General features: G+C 46.6%; 2 protein-coding genes across 5 annotated transcripts; both read left to right on the forward strand.

Moving 5' to 3' along the window:
- The first annotated feature begins 1,333 nt into the window (after positions 1–1,333).
- LOC142898221 (cellular retinoic acid-binding protein 2-like) lies at positions 1,334–7,096 on the forward strand. Of its 4 annotated transcripts, none has more exons than XR_012928550.1 (5): positions 1,334–1,611; positions 4,818–4,996; positions 5,603–5,719; positions 6,437–6,790; positions 6,823–7,096. XR_012928550.1 is itself a non-coding variant. In XM_076041055.1 (4 exons), exons 1-4 carry the CDS (start codon positions 1,527–1,529, stop codon positions 6,485–6,487), a joined length of 432 nt encoding a protein of 143 aa, XP_075897170.1. In that variant the 5' UTR covers positions 1,334–1,526; the 3' UTR covers positions 6,488–7,096. The 4 variants fall into 4 exon arrangements, 1 of the variants encoding a protein (XP_075897170.1); XR_012928552.1 differs by having other exon boundaries at positions 6,437–6,786; XR_012928551.1 differs by having other exon boundaries at positions 6,437–6,774.
- A 6,312-nt stretch (positions 7,097–13,408) lies between these two features.
- Positions 13,409–19,899, forward strand: phc1 (polyhomeotic homolog 1). Its single transcript, XM_076040949.1, has 14 exons — positions 13,409–13,538; positions 14,077–14,210; positions 14,475–14,585; positions 14,683–14,748; positions 14,842–14,985; positions 15,081–15,332; positions 15,480–16,262; positions 16,354–16,489; positions 16,600–16,778; positions 17,142–17,205; positions 17,318–17,405; positions 17,582–17,747; positions 18,623–18,860; positions 18,974–19,899. The coding sequence occupies exons 2-14, from the start codon at positions 14,094–14,096 to the stop codon at positions 19,123–19,125; spliced, it is 2,496 nt and encodes an 831-aa protein (XP_075897064.1). The 5' UTR covers positions 13,409–13,538; positions 14,077–14,093; the 3' UTR covers positions 19,126–19,899.
- The last annotated feature ends 162 nt before the right edge of the window (positions 19,900–20,061 follow it).

Raw genomic sequence — 20,061 nt, forward strand, 5'->3', positions numbered from 1 at the left:
GTTGGGAAACACAGTTAAAGGCTAAATAAATTAGTGAAGGGCTGGCGGCGATATATGGTGGTTTGTGGCCAATTAAGGAGCAACAACATTAAGGAGAAACAACCACTTATTGTTCACTTTTGTTTGCTGACGCACAGCTGCATGACCCGGCGTGCATTTTTTGTTTGGCATCAAATTGATGAAATTGATTAAAAAAAAAACGAAAGAAAGAAAGAAAGAAAAGAAGAAGAAGTCACGCGCATGGAAGAGCTCTCTCTCTCTCTCTCTCTCTCTCTCTCACACACACACACACACACACACACACACACACACACACACAGAGCCTCCCGGTTTACCTCGTGCGCTAATTTGCCGTGCAGTGCAGCGGATGGGATCATCCATCAAGAGTCAATAGTTAATGTCGGCTTTGTGCCGTTGCCATCCATCATCGCGCGTGCGCAAGTGTGTGCCTGTGTGTGTGTGTTCGTGCGCTCTCTCTCTCTCTCTCTCTCTTTATGGCGCTACCTCCGACCCCGCGGGCCCCTAACCCTTCCCCGCTGCTCCGTCTGTTTCAAGTGCCCCTCCACCACCTCCCCCTTCCTTCCGTCTGAGCAGCGGGGGCCGGAGAACCTCTAGACGACGCCGCCGACCTGCGCCAACCCCACCTCTTATTTTAATCTCTTCCCTCCTCCTCCTCCTCCTCCTCGTCCTCTACCACCCCTCGACTCTCCTTGCGTCAGTCGTGGCTCTGGAACTGACGCAGGCCCCAGTTAAATGGATTCCCCCCCCCCCCCCAGCACCGGTGGAGGTGGAGGCCACAGGCGGGCTGCCGCTGTATCCCCTTACCGCCGCTTTTATTTTTATGACACGCGGGAGCGCCTGAGTGTGAACTTGGCCACCACACACACACACACACACACACACACACACACACACACACACACACACACACACAGCGCATCGATGACACCTGCCTGTGCTGCTGAGTCAAATCTAATAATCTTATTTTATCTCCACATTTCCCATCTGCCCTATTTTTTTTTTTTTTTTTACTTTTTACTTTTTCAAAATGTTCAAATTACGCACCGGACGAACAAGGGGCGGGCGTCTCCAAATACCGGCTGCGCGCCGCCTCCGAAACGCACATGATGCAGAGAGAGAGGAGGGGGGTGGGGGGGCGAGGGGGCGGGGGCGTGGTCAGTTTCAGCCGAACCGCGCGGACTTGCCTGTGACTTTATAAGCTGCGGGGCGTGTCCATATACAGAAGGGGTGGGGAGGAGGGGTGTGTGTGCAACCTACACAAGTCACCCCCTCCCGCCCCCCGCCCCCTCCACCTCGACCCGCCTGCGCTCTGTGCCATTCATTTGCAGTGCACCCTGGCACGCAAGGTGTGAGAGAGGAGAGGAGTGACAGACAGACACACAGACAGACGGTCCGTCACTCGGTCCGACCACTGGCGCGCGCAGCACTATTCGGAAAAAGGAAAGGAGAGTTCTTGACGCGCGTGGACCTCAGCAGCTCAGCATATCCGACCTGCAGTCCGAACCATGGAGACGCGCAAAATCCCCGATTTCGCCGGCAACTGGGTGATGAAGAGTTCAGAAAACTTTGACGAGCTTCTCAAAAAGTTGGGTAAGTGGATGAAAAGACAGAGGGGGGGTTGGAGGGATGGCGAGGAGGGGAAGCCAGTCATGAACTGATGTGGCAGCGTGACTAACAGTCTGCGGTTTCGCGTGAAGCTTTTTATTTCCGTGCGTAATGACACAGATCCGATGTGTCAGCTACAACTGCAGCCCTCTCAGCACATTATAGGTCAAAGCCTCCACTGTGTCCGTGCACCAGTGACCATCACCCTCTGGAACACATGAGTGGTGGTGGGGGGGGGGTCTTTGTTATTCTGCACAACCCAAAATTCAGTGCATGGCCCCCGGCCAGCTTCACCCCCCCCCCCCCCCCACTCGCCATTTAGACAATAGAGACAAACGGCGGCACATCTGTCTGTGTCGCTGCCTCCGCGCGCGGCGTTTAAATGTGTGTGTGTGTGTGTGTGTGTGTGTGTGTGTGTGTGTGTGTGTGTGTGTGTGTGTGTGTGTGTGTGTGACCGTTATGACACTATACAGTGTAGAGCCATCACTTTATCTGTTGTGACAGTCCCAAAAAATGGTGCAGCGTTGCTGGTGCATTCGGATGCTGCGTCTGGACACACACACACACACACACACACACACACACACACACACACACACACACACACACGCACACACACACACACACACACACACACACATTCTAGGTTCTTAAAATTGATATCAACTGGCACTATTGTTCTCTATGTGGTCAAATCACAGCAGGGTGCAGGCTGCAGCTCCAACTGCCCTTCTATTGCCAATCAGCCCATAAAGCTTTATGATTGGTCCAAACCTCCATTACAAGTGTGCGTCTGCATGTCGGCCTCTCTCTGTGTGTGTGTGTGTGTGTGTGTGTGTGTGTGTGTGTTTGTGTGTGTGTGTGCGCGTGCATACGTGTTTCTCAGGAAGAACAACAGAGATGGTGGGAAAGCTTGGACACGTATTGAAATACCACATAAAACAAAGCGCTCTGTCTGCACGCTTGTTCTTTCGCGTGAGTTCCTACTGCAAAAAACAGGACACGGGAGTGCATGATAATTTACAACAAGTGCACCAGGATGATTAGTTTGTGGGGCCACTACTGTCCCACACTGAGGGAGCTCGTAAGTGCATCATTCCTGAGAGGCTCCAGGTTTTGATGGAGGCCTGCTGGTTTTTATGGAGGGCCAGTGGCTCCTGGTCTTGATGGAGGGCTAGTGGCTCCTGGTCTTGATGGAGGGCTAGTGGCTCCTGGTCTTGATGGAAGGCTAGTGGCTCCAGGTTTTGATGGAGGGCCAGTGGCTCCTGGTTTTGATGGAAGGCTAGTGGCTCCTGGTTTTGATGGAGGACCAGTGGCTCCAGGTTTTAATGGAGGGCCAGTAGCTCCTGGTTTTAATTAAGAGGCAGAGGCTCCTGGTCTTGATGGAGGGCCAGTGGCTGCTGGTTTTAATGGGGGGTCAGTGGCTGCAGCTGCAAGCAGGCTGTCAGCACCCACTGGCCTCCTGGTTCTCTCCACTGTCCTCTCTTCCTCTTCTCTCTGCACTCCTTCTTTCAATCCCCCGGTCTCTCAGTGCCCCAAATGCTTCCTTTGCCCTTTGCTCTTTGACTTCTGACCCAAACCGTCTGTCTGTCTCTTCATCTGTCTGCATGTGCGTGTGCGCATCTCCCCTCCTGTGTCCAGGTTCGTGTTGCCGGTTTCAGTGTTTCATATTAAAATCTGTTAAGGTAATTTCCTCCCCGTCCGGAACCTGGTGGTTAGTTCAGGAGGTTCTGTGTCGGCATGTTGGAACGTTTATCGAATCATCTGCAGACTCGAGGAAGACTTTTTCTCATCTCAGAGCTCCGAGTTGTATTTCCAGTCAAACACCACCGGGTACCAGAAAGGCATGGTTGCAACATTGTCGTGCGTCCAACCCAACTATCAGTTTACCGACCCACTTCCTTTTTAAGGCTTGACCTCCTGTATGACATGGATCCTTTGTGTAACACAGGTATCAAATAGATTCAACCACTTATTTTGTCTGGTTGTTTTTGGCTTTACTGTACAAAACGTTACAGGTGGTGAAACTTAACGGGGGCAGTGGCAAAATCTCTGAGTCACACTGGCAACTGGTAGCTGTAACTAACAACAACTCAATATTGTCTCCAACAGATTTTTCCCAAAGATTATTTTATTGTTATTAGTAATTTAAAAAAAAAAGTTTTTACTTCAGTGCTGGCCTTGAGAAAATACACCAACAGTACTTAATAAATTCCAGTGCCAAACTGCAAACCATCAAATGCAGCCTTGATTCAGGCTGCTCCGTCATAAAACGAATTGGCCAAACTTGGCCAAAATAACGCTATCAAATCCTCTGGGCCACGACTACGGCTTTTGCTCAATCGCAACTTGAACAAAACCTTTCTACCCTCACACACACATAGAAACCAAGGCGATGACTCATCACGCTGTGCGTGCACGCGGCGGCCTGCAAGCCGTCATGGGTGCACACAGCGACTGACTGTGCATTTCGCCGTGTGTATATATTTACCCTCGGTGACAGGTGGGAATGCGCCAGGGGTGAGAAGTGCGAAACCCAACTCGACTGTAGAGACGCGCTGGACGTGGAGCGCACGCACGCACGCACGCACACACACAGACACACACACACACACAGACACAGACACAGACACACACACACACTTCCCCTTGCACTTGGACGAAGATCTTCACACACCACACACAGACCGCTTAGCCCCCCCCGCGACCCACCCCCCCTCCCTGCGCCCTCCCTCCGCCGACCACCAGGGCGTCCCGCTCCTCGCTCCCTCCGTTCCCACGCTGCATCATCGGCTTTACCGCGGAAACGACTGTGCAGGAAGACGACTGGGCTTGACGTGTAGGGACAGATTACTTTGCAGAAATGTGTGTGTGTGTGTGTGTGTGTGTGTGTGTGCTGTGCTACGGGGTCATGGGTTTTGATAAGCACACTTCTGTCATGTGCTTTTTAAACGTGTCCTCTGCCATTATGATCGGACAAGCTCGGGTAGCGAAGGCTGCCAACCTTCCACTTGAGGGTTGTTTTTTTTTTGTTGCAAACGAGCATCCACTTTCACGTGCACACACGCACACACGTACACACACACACACACACACATGCACGCACGTGAACGTCTTGTGTGCCCTCCTGGTGAGGGAATCGCTCGGCGGCAACCGTTTTTTAACCTCTGACCTCGTGGTTCCGTTCGCAGGCGTGAACGTGATGCTACGCATGATCGCCGTGAAGGCGGCGTCAAACCCGCTGGTGGAGATCACGCAGGACGGAGAGACGCTTTCCATCAGGACGTCCACCACGGTGCGCACCACCCACATCACCTTCACCGTGGGGCAGGAGTTCAACGAGGCCACGGTGGACGGACGCCCGTGCACGGTACGCCCCGGACGCTTTATCCTCATTTCTCTCTCTCTCTCTCTCTCTCTCTCTCTCTCTCCCTCTCTCTCTCTCTCTCTCTCCCCCACCCCTCTCTCTCTCTCACGGGGAAGAAAAAGGGGGGATTTACATCAACCTATTTGTTCTGGCTTCTCGTCATATTTTGACTGAGCGCATACCTCACCACTCCCATCGGTCTCCCAGGGCCTATCAGGCTGCACTTGTGTTCTCCTTTACGGCCTTTACGACCCCATTCAACTTCTTATCCCCCCCCCCCCCTTCCTTTGCCCTTCCTTTCCTCCCCCTTGGTTCCCTTTCCCCCCTCCGCCACCCCCCAAACCCCCCGAGTGGAATCTGTTTGTCTATCTCCAAAGCAAACACACTGCGACCAGCCGACTGCCAGCAATGATGAGGACACCTCGAGTCCTCGCCTCTCCCTCACCTCCCCGCTGCACATTTCCTCAGTCTTCGCTCGTCTCACTGCTTCCCTTTCCCAGGTTTCGTTGTGCAATCATCGATTTAAACATGCAGTGATTTGTTTCGTCTTCTTCTTCTTCTTCTTCTTCTCCTTCTTCTACTACTTCATCACCTGTTGCCTGCTCACAGAGTTTTCCACGTTGGGAAACTGACAGCAAGATCAGCTGCGAGCAGAAGCTGCAAAAGGGCGAAGGGGCAAAGACGTCCTGGACCCGAGAGATCACCAACGACGGCAAGCTGATCCTGGTAAAGCAAACAACCTGCCCCGTTACTGTGCGCAGATTAGATTCCAGGGAACAACAAGGAGGACGCTTGAGATTAAAGAGCAACGGCTGCGCTGTTAGGGAGTCCGTTCCTGCGAGGATCTTTGCTCACAAAGCTTTGGCTTTTATGAAGTAAAAGTGAAATTTCTTGTGAGTCTGCTTTCAAGAATTTACTAATTGCTCAGGACAGAGTTGGAGGTTGGTGTCTTTATATCAGATGGCTGCTGATTCCTACCGAACTAACTGCCACAGATGTGCACAAAGAGCCAGTGAATGAACCAGGAGTTATTATTCAAACCCATGTTCACTCACACTGTTAATTAGACATTTAATTAATTAGTCAACTATTTAATTAATTAGTCAGATATTAGGATTTTTTTCCCCGATAAACATGAGTTTTCTTCATTGGTTGTAATCGCTTTGGCAAATGGTTCATTTTGAACAATTATTCGGAAAACCAAGATGACTGTCTAGCTTAGAAATTCTCATTTCTTTTATGACTTTCAGCTTGATGTTTCATCGTAACAATTTACCATTAAGTTTCACACTGACTCTGTGTTTAGGCTCACACAAACTGTCCTGTAGTGGTGTTTAATTGAGTTTTAGCTTAGTCCTGTTGTGTTTTGTAAATAAAAAACCCAGAAAAACAAAAAACGTCCTCCTAATAATGTCCCACTGCAACCCTCTCCTGTCTTTTCAGACCATGAAAGCCGACGATGTCGTCTGCACCAGAGTGTACGAGCGACAATGAACAAGAGCACTTCTCACTTTTTTCCTCCATCCAGGCTCCCGCATCACCGCTTGCATCACTACTCCCCTTTGCGAAGGCAGCGCTGTGACTTAGAAGGCTACATTATTTCTATTCCAGTATGTCTGATAGCTTGTACTAATTGTGGTAATTGTAATTGTTTGGTCACATTTCTACACAGTGGTAATGAGTTACCTGTTGGGTCTCTTTATGGTCCATAAACGGGTTTAAAATGCGTGTGTGCGTGTGTGCGCGTGTGTGTGTGTGTGTGTATGTGTGTGTGTATGTGTGTGTGTGTGTATGTGTGTGTGTATGCGTGCACGCGTGTGCGTATACAGAGAGAGGTGTGACTATACATTTGTAGATGTGTAAAGGACTCTGAGCTGTTTCATCCTTCCTGCTAATTTTTCAGCTGCGTTCCCTCCCTCATCCTTTAGCTCCACCTACAACTTTTTCTTTCTCTGTCACTATAACATTGTATATTTATTATGACACTAGAGGTTTGATACTGTAAGGCTTAAGTTTTTACTTTGTGTCTCTTTTATATCAAATGTGAACGTAGGAAACAACAGTTTCTGTTGAAGAAATTCAATAAAGCACGATGTTAACGCATTTCGACTGAGGTTCCTCCTGTACTGAAAACCTTTCTGAAGCACAGAAGGCATTTAACAGGGTAATTTTTTTATGGTTTGTGTGTGCAGCTGCAGATTATGTGAGCATACAATGGCTCCATCTTATTTTAGGCTTCCCGTCAGCTGTCCCGAACTAGAATAACTTGTCTGTCTCTAAGGATCCCACTTGTTCCTTCTCAGCTTTTTATCATCATGACTCTGTTCTGTCTGTTAGTCCTCTCTCTGCCCTATGCCCTATTTATTTCTACCTCAACATATTTCAAGACTGGAAATGACACCATTACACCTCTGTGTCTGCCTAATCTATGCAAGCAGCCTCAAACATGCAGGCGAAAAAACATAAAAGCAAAGATAAGAAAATTGTGAAATAAAAGAAAAAACTTTGTTAACGCCTAATGCCTGAGAAATTACCATCGAAAAGTATATATAATATTAAAGGTCAAGAGCCCTGAAGAAATGAATAGCAACACAAACATAGAAATATATGTATGTATATATATCATGTACCTCTGATCTTGCTCATTCAGTGTATCATTTGTGTTCTAAATTTCTGATCACGACAACAAAAAATTTTAACCTGAGTAAAATTCTCAGTATGACACCATTTAAGCAACTGCTGAACTGTAAACTGCAAGATTTATTGACCCTTGTCACAGACTGAACATTGACGCTAAGCTAACTAGTGGTCATCTCTATTTTCATGAGTCCTGGCTGTGGGGTCAACGATGCTAATCTCATTTCCCTTCATGGGAATGAGCACTAAAGAGCAGATTTCGCCAGGTTTCAGCTCCCTGCTGGTACGTTGTCCCTTCCCTCAGTCCAGAGGTCATCTGAAAGGTGTCATCACTGACCTGGAGACGTACCAGACCCCTTTGTAACGTCACAAATCACCCATTTCCTGACATTTTAGCTCACACTTTCTAAAAAGTAGAGGCACTTAAAAGAAAAAGAGCAAAGGATCGACTTTTATACTTTTTTGTAAAATTCACTGATATAACGCACATATTATTGTTAAAAAAAAAACTTACATTGATTAAGAGGATAATATTGGACCTTTACCACCACAATAAACATCTGTTATACTAATTGCCAGGGGGAGAAAAAGACAAATAGACCATGGTCCACTTAAGGTGGGACACCGTGGGCCACGTCCAGTAACCAAATGGTCAGAGTGGGCGTGTCTACAACAGCAGGAAATGCCAATTGGATTGCAGGTTGCGGCTGATTGACAGCAGATGTGCTTAACAAGCAGTGGGCCGTCCGGGGACCTGGAAATGAGACAGGGGCGGGCGAGAGAGACGGATGACCCCGGGTTCACACACGTGTACACGCACACAGTTGTACAACAATTAACAGGTCTACAGGGAGGATTCCTGAAAGATGCAAAGGCAGTTTTTTTTCCCACCCACAAACTCAAACTGTCCCAACTTGAATTCGCCTCTCGTCCTGCAGCTGTGTGGAGTTACAGTGTGACCTCAATAAAAAAACCCTCCTCTGGCTTCTTCCCTAATAAAAGGGGTAAATAACTGCCCCTCCCTCGCTGTTTATGACCCCCTGTGGCAGTAAAAGGCAGCTGTCTGGCCCCCTTCAAAAACGCCGGGCCCGCACCGGACCCCCGTAAAAAAAACACCAACATACACACATTCGCATACCAAACTGAAACACACACATTCTGTGGACTCTTCACACGTACCGTCAAACACTCACACTGTACGCGTGGGCCAGTGAGACCCTGTCGCGGCTCTCCCGAAAGGTGAACAGGGAAGAGTGTGCGTGCACACATGCATTCTCTCTCTCTCGATCTCACACACGCACACACACATACACACACACAGAAAACCTGGGGGGAAAACGCAGCACCTCAAGGAGGCCTGAAAAACACCCCAGGTCTGTGTCTGGCTGCCTGCCTGCAGCACTGACCCTGCTGGTGTTGCATTTGATGGAGATGGTGGCAAGGAAGGTGGAAAAAAAAAATTAATGAAAATGACAAAATGAAAAAATGGCTGCAGCACGCCATCCATCAGGATTAGTTGGAAAGTGCGAAAACAGTTTCTAATAAGTTTTGTAAGTCAATTGTAAGTCAATTGTTGAGAGGAAAACTACTAACAATGGTGCGTGCATGTTGGGGGGTGGGTGGGCTGGAGAGGCGCTGGAGTCAGACTGGAGGCTGTCAGTTGACTTATGTGCAGGCAGGAGGGCAGTGTGTGTACTTGTCTGCATACTTGGCTGTACGTCACAAAAGTCAAGGCAGGTGATTTGTGGTCCAGCGGAGGCAGCGGGTCAAACGGATCCTGCGTCAGACAGTAAAGAAGTCATGGGGGGGGGGGGCTTCGCAGCAGAGAGCTAGGCTGAAGAGTCGGGAAGCAACCTCCACCCCGACCCGTATCACCTTGATGGACTGTCATTTCACACACACAAACACACACACACACAAAAAAAACAACAAAGGAGCGACAGCAGGAGTCGGACAACACTCCCGCTTGCACACTGTACAGAAGATTTACATCCGCACGAATGCAAAGCTGTTGGGCTGTACGGACCGACACACACATCACAACACGGGTCACATGCAGCGGCCCCCTGTGTAGAACACAACGAGACCACCCATGCTGGAAAGCGTTCAGGGAACATGTAAAGCCTCGGTCAAGGGCGGTGCGCATGAAGGCATCACACAGACCTGCACGCACACACACACACACACACACACACACACACACACACAGGGACTCGGTTTTAGATGGTTGTACAGTTCAAATGACTGTTTACCGGTGGGAAGAAAGTGAAAATGGTTACACATCTACAGTTGGCCCCGCAGTCACTTCAGCAGGGGGGGGGGGGGGGCTGAAGTGGAAGGCAACACGGAGGGCTGGAGGCAGAAACCGCAGATGAGGAGACCAAAAGACTCTTTTAAACGTTGTTAACCTCACTTAAAAATGGGCCGTCGTTAATTCCCTCACACAAAAAGAGGGATTTGTTTGTGCGTTTTGCTCAGACATGTAGTGTCAGCTTTCATGGGAGAGTCCCCGAACTGCCGGTCGTCGGCCTTCCGTTTGATTACTCATGCATGCTGACTTCCAGTAAAGCAGAGGTGGGCTGAATGGAGTCTTTGTGGAGATGAAGAATGTGATGATAAAAAAGTGATTGCAGACTCTGGGTCTGACCCCCGGGAGATGATGGGAAGATGGCCATGATACGGCCGCGTGAGGAGCAAAAGGGGATCGGAGGACTGAACCCAATGTAGTCAGTCTCTGTTTTTTTTTTTTTTTGATACGTTACGTAGTTCAGGCGAAACAGCATAGCTGCAAAGCGAGGAAAGGAGAGGGAGAGTCTGTGTGAATCCAAAGAAAAGCTCAGGGATGGGAAAGTTTGTTAGCGGTTTACAGATACAAGAGCAGAGAACATTTGAAAACGTGAAAAAAAACCCAAATCAACGGTGAGGAGGTGTGCCCACATACTTTAGAGCCTGTAGTGCACGCATGCACGCACGCACACACACACACGCACACACACACACACACACACACACACACACACACACACACAGCCACTGGCAAAATGCTATAGAGACACAGAGAGGAGGAGGACGGGGGAGAGCATGAAAAGACGAGCCCTGCAGGCTCATCAGGCATCACACAGCCATCAACTGTCAGAACGGCATGACTCACTGCTTTTTATAGGAATCTGCTAACTGTAAAGACACACACACACACACACACACACACTGAAATGCAGGCGCCTGAGTCCGTTTTTATCCTTTCTCACAGTCCTGAACAGTTTATTTTATTATTGTGCATGTTGAATCCCCCTTTTAACCATAAAATCCCAGAATTGTTTTTTTTTTGTTTAAACGTATCAGAAAAATGTGACCGCAAGACGACTAGACATTGCAGCCTGCATTTGATTTCTGCACACATGCGGTTTAGATCATCACCTTCCCTTTTGCTCTGCCTCTCTCGCTCTTTTCATCTATTTCCTCTTGACCAGCTCCAGAGAGAAGGGGGTGAGGCTGGTGGAAGTGGGGGGCGGCGCAGGCCAAAGCATACCAGAGGCTAGCATGTCATAGCTGGATGCAGCCAAACATGGGGAGGTGGTGCTGTGGCGCTGTCTGATAAGTTACAGAGGACCAAGACGTGGGTGAAACAGGGGTGAAGGAGGTGAGTCTAATGAATGGAAAAGAAAAAGTTGCTGCAAATGCATCCAAACCTGTGTGTGTGTGAGTGATCAAACAGAACATGTGCGTGTGTGAAAACAGCGAAACAGCACTCTTCATGAGAACTAATAGAGGTGGATGAAATTCCAGAACCTTCAACACAGGTGTATGCGCTAGCAGCTCAAGCAAGGCCGAACAGAAGTGACAGAGGGCGCGTTCACAAACACCGATCCTTCACTATCGTCCTACGCAGCCTCGCACAGGACGTCCAGGTCATAGAACGGCGCCGTGGCCTGAAGCTGCTTTCTATCCCACACAGTTGAGTTCGGAGTCTGACGTTGATTTAGTCAGAAATCCAAGAGACAAAATATCTCATGGACATGCCAACTTATGGAGTCTGCTCAGCAGTGGACATTCCTTCTTGTGCCCCCTCATAAAATGTGCATTTACTCTGAAAGGAAAAATGTGCACACTGAGCTTCGGACGTCAGTTCAACTTTCAGTCCCTGCAGCTGTCTCTGATATAACTCACAAACAATGAAGAGACTTTCTGGATTCAGACTTTTTATTATTATTATTTTATTTTTTTATTAAAGCAGAAATATTGTAGACGCAGCCGAAGCCAAGCAAAAACGCCCAGTTTACACCGCAAGAAAAATTTCACTTAATGTTCCACTCTGTGACATTTTAAGAGATCTATTGACATAGAAGGGAACAAAAAAATACATGTGTGTGTTTTTATTATTTAGATGAGGTCAATAAAATACAGTAACTTGTGATTTTATTCTTTAATGACCACTGCAGGTGAAAATCTTTGTGCTTTATTGTATTAGATAATACTAAATCTGTCCACCGGCCTTTGAAAGTGCATCAGTGTTTGTGAAATTTATAATAATAATATAATTAATAGTAACTTGATAACAATAATACTTTGAGTTTACTTCTTTTAGATATGCAATTTAATGTGTAACAAATGTTTTGTAGAAAGCGCAAATAGTTTCTTTGCCACAGACTAAAGTTGTGTTATTTGGTATCATTAGGTTTAAGTATCATGTTAAACGTTAAGGACATTTAGAAAAGCTGCCTCTGTGTGTGTGTGTGTGTGTGTGTGTGTGTGTGTGTGTGTGTGTGTGTGTGTGTGTGTTTCTGTGTTTGGCTTTCACGTCCGCTTTACCTCCATGTACTAATCTTAGGTTGTGTCCAGTTAATTTTGGTTTCATGTAAGCGAGTGCATCTGATTTTGCTAGTGGCAAACAAACAAGCACCTAATGCGGGTCAGCAGAAATATTAACATTGCATGTGACCATTATGTTATTTATTGCAAATTGCGATGATGTCATTAACATTATCCCCTAAATTTGATTACCTGTAAGTGTAAGAACAGGGACAAGCTGGGTCAAGGGTCAAAGATAAAGAGAAGGTTCGAAGGTTTTATCGTTGGTAAGAGGCTCAATAATCTTTTTTTTTTTTCTTTAAATAAAAAAAGCCTTGCCCTAATGGTAGGTACTTAGAGAGTCACTGAGACTGTAACGCCAAGGACACCGAGAGAGACCAATGTCCATTTGGCACTATAAGTGTGAGACAGTGAGCATGGAGACAGGGGTCAATTATCTTGCAGCAATTATCTCGTCCTCCACTAGATTTATTAATCAAAGCTAATGAGGCTCCCCTCATCTCATGAAGTATTGGCCACATGCTAGTTTACTAAGAAAGCCATTATTTTCAGCATGACAGCAAAAATCAACCAAAACATGAGGAATTTGACACATAAAAGTTGGCACGTTCAACCTCAGTACAGTAATAGGGGCATAATGCTAGGCCATTATCGCCTGAGTCATCATAAATCACAGCCAGCCAGGGCAACCTGTGAATATCAGCCTGGCAGGAGTTCAGCGTTCACAATTAATTCGTGAAGGCAGAGCAGCACCACGTGGCAATAAGAGGTATTGCAGTTGTAACGTCGCGGAGAAGGGGAATTAATGGCAGCAGATACAGGTCATTACAAGTGTAATAAATGATTATAATAGAGTTCAAAACATAAGCAGACAAAGTTCTGATACGAAATATATATAGTTGAACAAAGAGTTTCGCATTCCACAACAACAGATGGCAGTGTCTGATAACATATTGCGTGTTGATAGAAGCGAAGAAGAAAGATTCAAGGGGCGGGGTTATGGCCAAAAAGATTGGTTTGTCGTTGTTTTGAAGACAAAAAGGCACCGCAACTTAACGTCACTCTTGATTGGTGAAAGGGACTGAAACACCAAGGAGAGGTAAACATAAGCACGCCGAGTTTAATTCTTGCATCGGCGAGTGTTAGCTGCTAGTTAATAGCTCTCCTTAGAGTGTAAACGGTTGGCAATGCTAGTTAGTTAGCAGTTAACCCTGCGCTGCACATTCTCGATTGGCAGCTCTTGCCTTTGTTAGTACCTGTTAACAAACAAAGTCTCAATTTCCATTGCGTCGCAGTGCTGCATGTGTCCCGCTAAACTTCCACACTTGCACTAGTTTTTTTCTCTGCTTTTTTAGCTGCTCGTTAGTAAACTGGAAAAGTGCTTTGTACGTAGCCACATCTGGCTAACTGAGCCCTCCCTCCCCCTTTAGCCTTCCCTCTGCTAGCAGCCATCTATCATGTTGACAAGTCTGCCTGAAAATGAGGAAACCACTGATCTATGGCATGCAACAGTTACGTTAAAAGTTGTTTCGTCCGCCACAGTCTATATATGTTGGAGGTATTAAGGTAAAGACTTCTCTATCTTGGGGTGCCAGAGAGCTGTGATTGTCGGCATGTCCACTGTCTGTTTTCCTCAGCACCTCGAAAAGACGACATGGATGCAGGTGAGGACCAAAACACCAGCACCCCCAGTGGAAATCCCCAGTCCAATGGAAACTCGAGAACGCCACAGATTGCCCACATGTCTCTGTATGAGAGACAGGCTGTACAGGTGTGTTATTCCTCCCACACCCATTTCCAATTTCAAATGTACCTTGTTTTAATAGTACAATATGCAATAAATCAAATCCCAGATCCACCCAAAGCTGCACAGATATTAATGCTGTATCAAATGAGTAACCTGTATAACATCTCTGGTTGTACATACATGCATAGTGCATAAGTGTAGAGTTTCAAGTATTTGATTAAAGCAATTGTCAGTCAATTACTAGAACACTGCTGTAACTGTGTGCTTGTCTTTTTTTTCTGACTTTAGGCTCTCCAGGCTCTGCAGAGACAACCAAATGCTGCTCAGTACTTCCAGCAGCTCATGTTACAGCAACAGATCAATAATGCTCAACTGCAAAACTTGGCTGCTGTTCAACAGGTAACCAGAATAGGATAGAAACAATGCACCTACTACAGAACTGAATGAATTATAATCTTGAAGCCAAATCATGACTTTGTTTTTCCCTTAAAATAAGGCTACACTTGCTGCAAGTCGCCAGTCCAACACCCAAAGTAATAGCGTGCCCCAGGCAACCACCTCTGTAAGTTTAGTTTATTGTCTAAAAAGACGACATTCACAGTTATAACACAGTGTAACGTATAAATAAATCATATACACTTTCTGCTTCATCCAGGTTAACCTAAGCACCGCATCTGCAGGAGGCAACATGACCAGTCCCCGTCCTCATGGACCGGCCAACTCTGCCACAACAACAGCTCTCAATCAATCTGTGTTGCTGGGTGGAAATTCTGCAGCACAAGGCCAGATGTATCTTCGAGTGAGTCTTTAAGGGGGATAAACACACACACACAAAGGAATTTTGCTTTAAAATGTTCATAAAGGAGCCATAATTTGACCCACTTCGCTGCACAGGTTAACCGCTCCCTGAGGGCCCCGCTTGCCTCCCAGCTCATCTTCATGCCTGGTGGCACAGCAACAGCTACTGTGGCAACAGTTGCACAGACGCAGCCCCAGCAGCAGCAGCAGCAGCAGCAACAACAACAACAACAACAACAACAACAACAACAACAACAACAGCAACAGCAACAACAGCAGCAGCAGCAGCAGCAGCAAAATCAGCAGCTTGAAGTTGCGTCAAACAGCGCTCAGTCTGACAGCGATCAGGTTGTTACCTACTTGCTGTGAAAATTTTGAGCCAGTTCAGTGTTATACTGATTTTTCAGACAGGCTCTATACATTTGCACTTATCAAATCAAAATCCTACTGCTAATGTTTTTCTCTTTTTTATTATTATTATTATTGTATTTACAGGTGCAGAATCTGGCCCTGCACTCTGCTACCAGGGCTGTTTCTGTCAAGTCTGAGGCTCCAGACAGGAAAGATGGCGCCAGCATCCCTCTTGCTCAACAGCAGCAGCAGCAGCAGCAGCAGCAGCAGCAGCTAGCTTTCTCTCAAGCGGCTCAGCAGCAGCAGCAGCAGCAGCAGCAGCAGCAAGTGCAACCACAACGACAACAAGTTGCCAAGCCCAACTTCACACAGCAGTCCTCGGCCAACACCATTGCTGCAAAAACAGGAAACCAGGCTGGCGTCACGGTCACTCCCGCCGCGTCTGTCGCTCCCTCCACCACTTCCTCCGCAGCCCTCCCACTCTCCCAGCTCCTCCTCTCCTCCTCTGCCGCCCCCATGATCCTGATGCCAACCTCCAACGTTGCCACCACCAGCACGGGCTACTCCATCGGCCCGGTGGCCCCCAAAGCCACCGTAGGAGCCCAGACTCTGGTGGTGCAGCCCTTACAGCAGACCAGCGCCGGTGCAGAAAAGGGCCTCGTGCCAATCCAGCCCAAGACTGCTCTGGGACACCGCCTGCCTGCACAGTTGTCCCCCAGACAGCCAACCCCCATTCTCCCAGCACCACCCAGCCAGGTGACTGCAGGGGGAAACGGCACTCCTCACATTCCCGTGCAGCTTGTGGGAGCGAGACCGGGCCTGGGAGGAAGTGTTCAGGCTGTGGCTCTGGCGCAGGTGCGAAGTGGGGCCGCACAGGAGAGCGCCACCAACGGGAGCCTGAGTTCAGTCCCCAATAACAGCGCTACTGTAAGGCTGACTCTTCATGTGCTCAACCCTGAGTGCGTTTCTGTGTCACATTTTGATGGTTCCTCCTGCTCTTTTCCTTCCACCCTGTTAGATAAAACCCACCATCGGCTCTCTGAAGAGAAAATCCGACTGTGATGCACCAAGTGAAATGTCAACTGAATGTTCAGATTCTGCCGCCATGAAAGAGTCTGTTCCTCCTCTGTCTCCTGCCCCGACAAAGGATTCAGGTACAGCAAGCAGCAAGCAGTCATAACGCGTGATCATTTTTGTTTAAAAAAAAAAAAAAAAGAATGTAGGTTTAGCTTTGTTGTAAGTTGATCTTGTTGCTTCTCACCAGCGCCCCCTGCTGCACCCAGCTTCCAGTCTCCTCCCACCCTCTCCTTGCCCCTGCCGCTCTCCAGAGGCAGCCACGGGGACAGGGACAGAGCACCTGTCCCCCAGGCGGTGGTCAAACCTCAAGTCCTCACCCACCTCATTGAGGGCTTTGTCATCCAAGAGGGAGCTGAGCCCTTTCCTGTAAGTTTGCCCTGGTTTCATAATGTAGACCTATTATATTGGACCCATTTTCGGATCTTCATTATTCACCCCAGACTCTAGTGGAGCAGCACTGAATGATTCATTATCAAAACTATAGAACTACATACACCACAAGATCTCTAGGAAACAGCTGCCTTAAAAATAAGCTTTCTGTGAACTGTGATTTAGCACACTTTTTCTAGAAAAAAAAAGCCAAATAGGTTAAAGTTAAATACAATGTAATTCCTGAGCAGCCTGCAGACAACACAAAACACCTAATAAATCACATTTACATAATGTGGTATCTTTGTTTAATCATTCATTTGAAATACAACTGAATAAGTATCAAGTTTGGTTTTGCAGGTTGCTGGACTCCTCAAAGACAGAGATTTTGCCTTGGTTGGTCGCTCGGAGAATGGGCCTGCATGTAAGTGGTGAAACAACTTGGATTTGATTAATCTTCAGCTGGTCCCACTGTGTATCTGGTCATCCTTTCCTGAATTTGTAATCAAGGTAAATTTCTCTGTTTCATGTTTCAGTGCTCAAGTGCGAGTACTGTGCCAGTCTTGCTCCGGCCAGCCAGTTCAGGGGATCCAAGAGGTTCTGTTCAAACACTTGTGCTAAAAGGTGAGATTTACTTTTGGTTTTTGTTGTTTTTGAAAAACTTGAAAAAGCCATGTGCCCAGCTGCCAATACACACGTGAACTTGCTGGAGGTTTCAGCATGTATGTGCTTAAGCTAATTAATTGCTGGATGCAAACTAACGGTGGAACCGCTGATGTTTGGGGCTCCTGGATCTGCAGGTACAATGTCAGCTGCAGCCAACACTATAAGACGAGCAGAGGTCGAACCGGCGTGGGCCTCACGTCTCTGCCAGCGCCTAATGACAGCGCTGCTCGGCGAAGGGGCCCCTCTCGCAGAAGCAGTTCCAACATGAATAATTTATCAAGCAGGCACCTGCCTGTGAAGGTGAGATCCGTGGTTCAGCCGGGCCGTTGCAATAACCTTTTTTTTTTTTGTTGTTGTTGTTCCATATCTTACAAGGTATTTTTCACAAGTAATAATACCGTTGCTATTTTTCCTCAAAGACATGCCATTGCATATCATTTTGACACTATTATGACCAACATGATAATGCAAATACACTCTTCGAATTATGATTGAGCGGTTGGTTCTTAAATTATTCCAAATTGTTCTCTTTGAAAAAGTCTCCCCAAAACGGAAGCCTTTCCTCAAAGTTAGACAATCAGACCAATGAAAGATGCTGTCATGGTGGCTGCGAAAGAAGAAAACAAAACAAACATATCAAGCATGGAGCAACAAGTGCAGAGTAACGCGTTTAGACACAACCCACATCTTATCATGTTATTAGTGTTATTATTTTCTGAAACACGGGTCTGATAATAATAACACTAATAACAATAGGCAATATTTATTTTATGGTAATGTGCAATTGTGGTTTCAGTTGTTACTCTGTCACTTATTTTATACTTTTTATTTATTTTAATTTTATTTTATTCTATGCCCTTTTGTTGCTATATGTATGCTGTTTATACTGTGACTTTGGAGCTATCTGGCACGAGAATTTCCTTTGGGATTAATAAAGTTTATCTAATCTAATTTAATCTTATCTGAACTGAAAATTGAGACATCTTTAAAATTATCCAACACAATATGCAGTATTGTATACAAGGTCTTCACTCCACTCTCCTTGTGAATAAGCACACATTCATTGCCATAATTTTTCATTTAGAAACGGCAACGTGGCAACTGGCTTGTAGCAACAGGCCTCCGGTGCAGAAAAGTAAATTCAAAACTGATGTGAATGATGCTGTAAATTTTAGTGTCACTCTGAGTCCAGCCGCTCAGAGGACGTGTCCAGCGATGGGGACGAGGACGAGGACGATTCTCCCTCGCTGTCGCCGACCTCGTCGCACTCGTGCACCAAGGCCGGCCACAGCGCCGCTCCTTCCGACAGCCTGGCTCCCGGGAGCCTCCAGGGAGAGGGGGCCAACTTCCTTTCAGCCACTCCGGGTCAGTGGAGCGTGGAGGAAGTGTGCCGCTTCATCTCGTCTCTTCAAGGTGGGTGTCTTCTTTTAATCACGTTTTTTGTTGTTCTTGGCAAACCTCTGTGCTCATCCTTGCACATCCTACGCTCCGGCCTTCTTTTTTTTTTTTTTTGTTTCTTTGCTCAGGCTGTGAAGAGCTGGCCGCCCAGTTCCTCTCGCAGGAAATTGACGGTCAAGCTCTTCTGCTGCTGCGAGAGGACCACCTCATCTCCACCATGAACATCAAACTGGGCCCCGCCCTCAAGATCTGTGCCTCCATCAACACACTGCGTGAGTGATGGAGAAAGAGATCACTTATCCTGTTTTGAAGTTCTCACTCATTAAAAATAAAAAAAAAAAAGTAAAAAACTAGCTGCTTTCTAGCAAGAAAAAAAACCCATGGTGTCTTTGAGGATATTTTTATTTTTTGAAGCATCATCTATGTGGAGGCATGGATATTGACAGTTTACTTCCAGGTCAATGAATGTGTGAAGGTGTGTATGGAAACTGTTACTGTACATCTGACTTGTGCCTGTGAGTAAAAGGCCTTTTTGTACCGACTCAAACTGCAAATGTGCCAGCCTGCTGTCATCACTGCTAGCAAGGATGGTTGAAACTAAAGAACCATTGCCTTCTTGCTGTATTTCTAATGGTGCTTTGACTTCAGTGGTGTTTGTTCTACAGCAGTCTACTTTGTTGTTGTTTGTTTTTTTGTTGTTTTTAAAAAATATATTTTAGTCTTTTAGGTGCTAGTAACCAGAGATTGGAAATCCAGGCTGCAATCACATCAAAGGACACTCATTAGGCCTGGTTTATTTTCATTAATAGATATTTTTATAGTAACCAGTTATTTAGCCTTTAAGCCGTTTTTTTTTTTTTTTTTTTTTTTTTAACTTTTTCCATTTGTACTACAAAATTATTTTTTCATCAATATGGTATAGTTTTAGTAGCTTTAATCAACCTAACTACCTGAAAATTGGTATTTCTTACCATTCACTTCCTAAAGGGCTGAGTTGGAAGTGCTCTGTGTACATGTATGCAGTACTGCCAATAAACAATACCTGTTACTAGAATTGTGTGCTGTGTCTTATCAGTAGTGTGAAGATAAACATTTACACATCTACACAACTGTTTCAGTAGAGCAGGTCTTGAAATGTCACTTAAAAAAAAAAAAAGATTACTGGACTGTGCCTGAATGATCTCCATCTCCAGTCGTACCCATTGACTTAGTTGCT

Source organism: Nelusetta ayraudi, unplaced genomic scaffold (assembly GCF_046127955.1).
Source record: "Nelusetta ayraudi isolate G7.1 ecotype Tasmania unplaced genomic scaffold, CSIRO-AGI_Nayr_v1 ptg000063l, whole genome shotgun sequence".
Taxonomy (NCBI): Eukaryota; Metazoa; Chordata; class Actinopteri; order Tetraodontiformes; family Monacanthidae; genus Nelusetta; species Nelusetta ayraudi.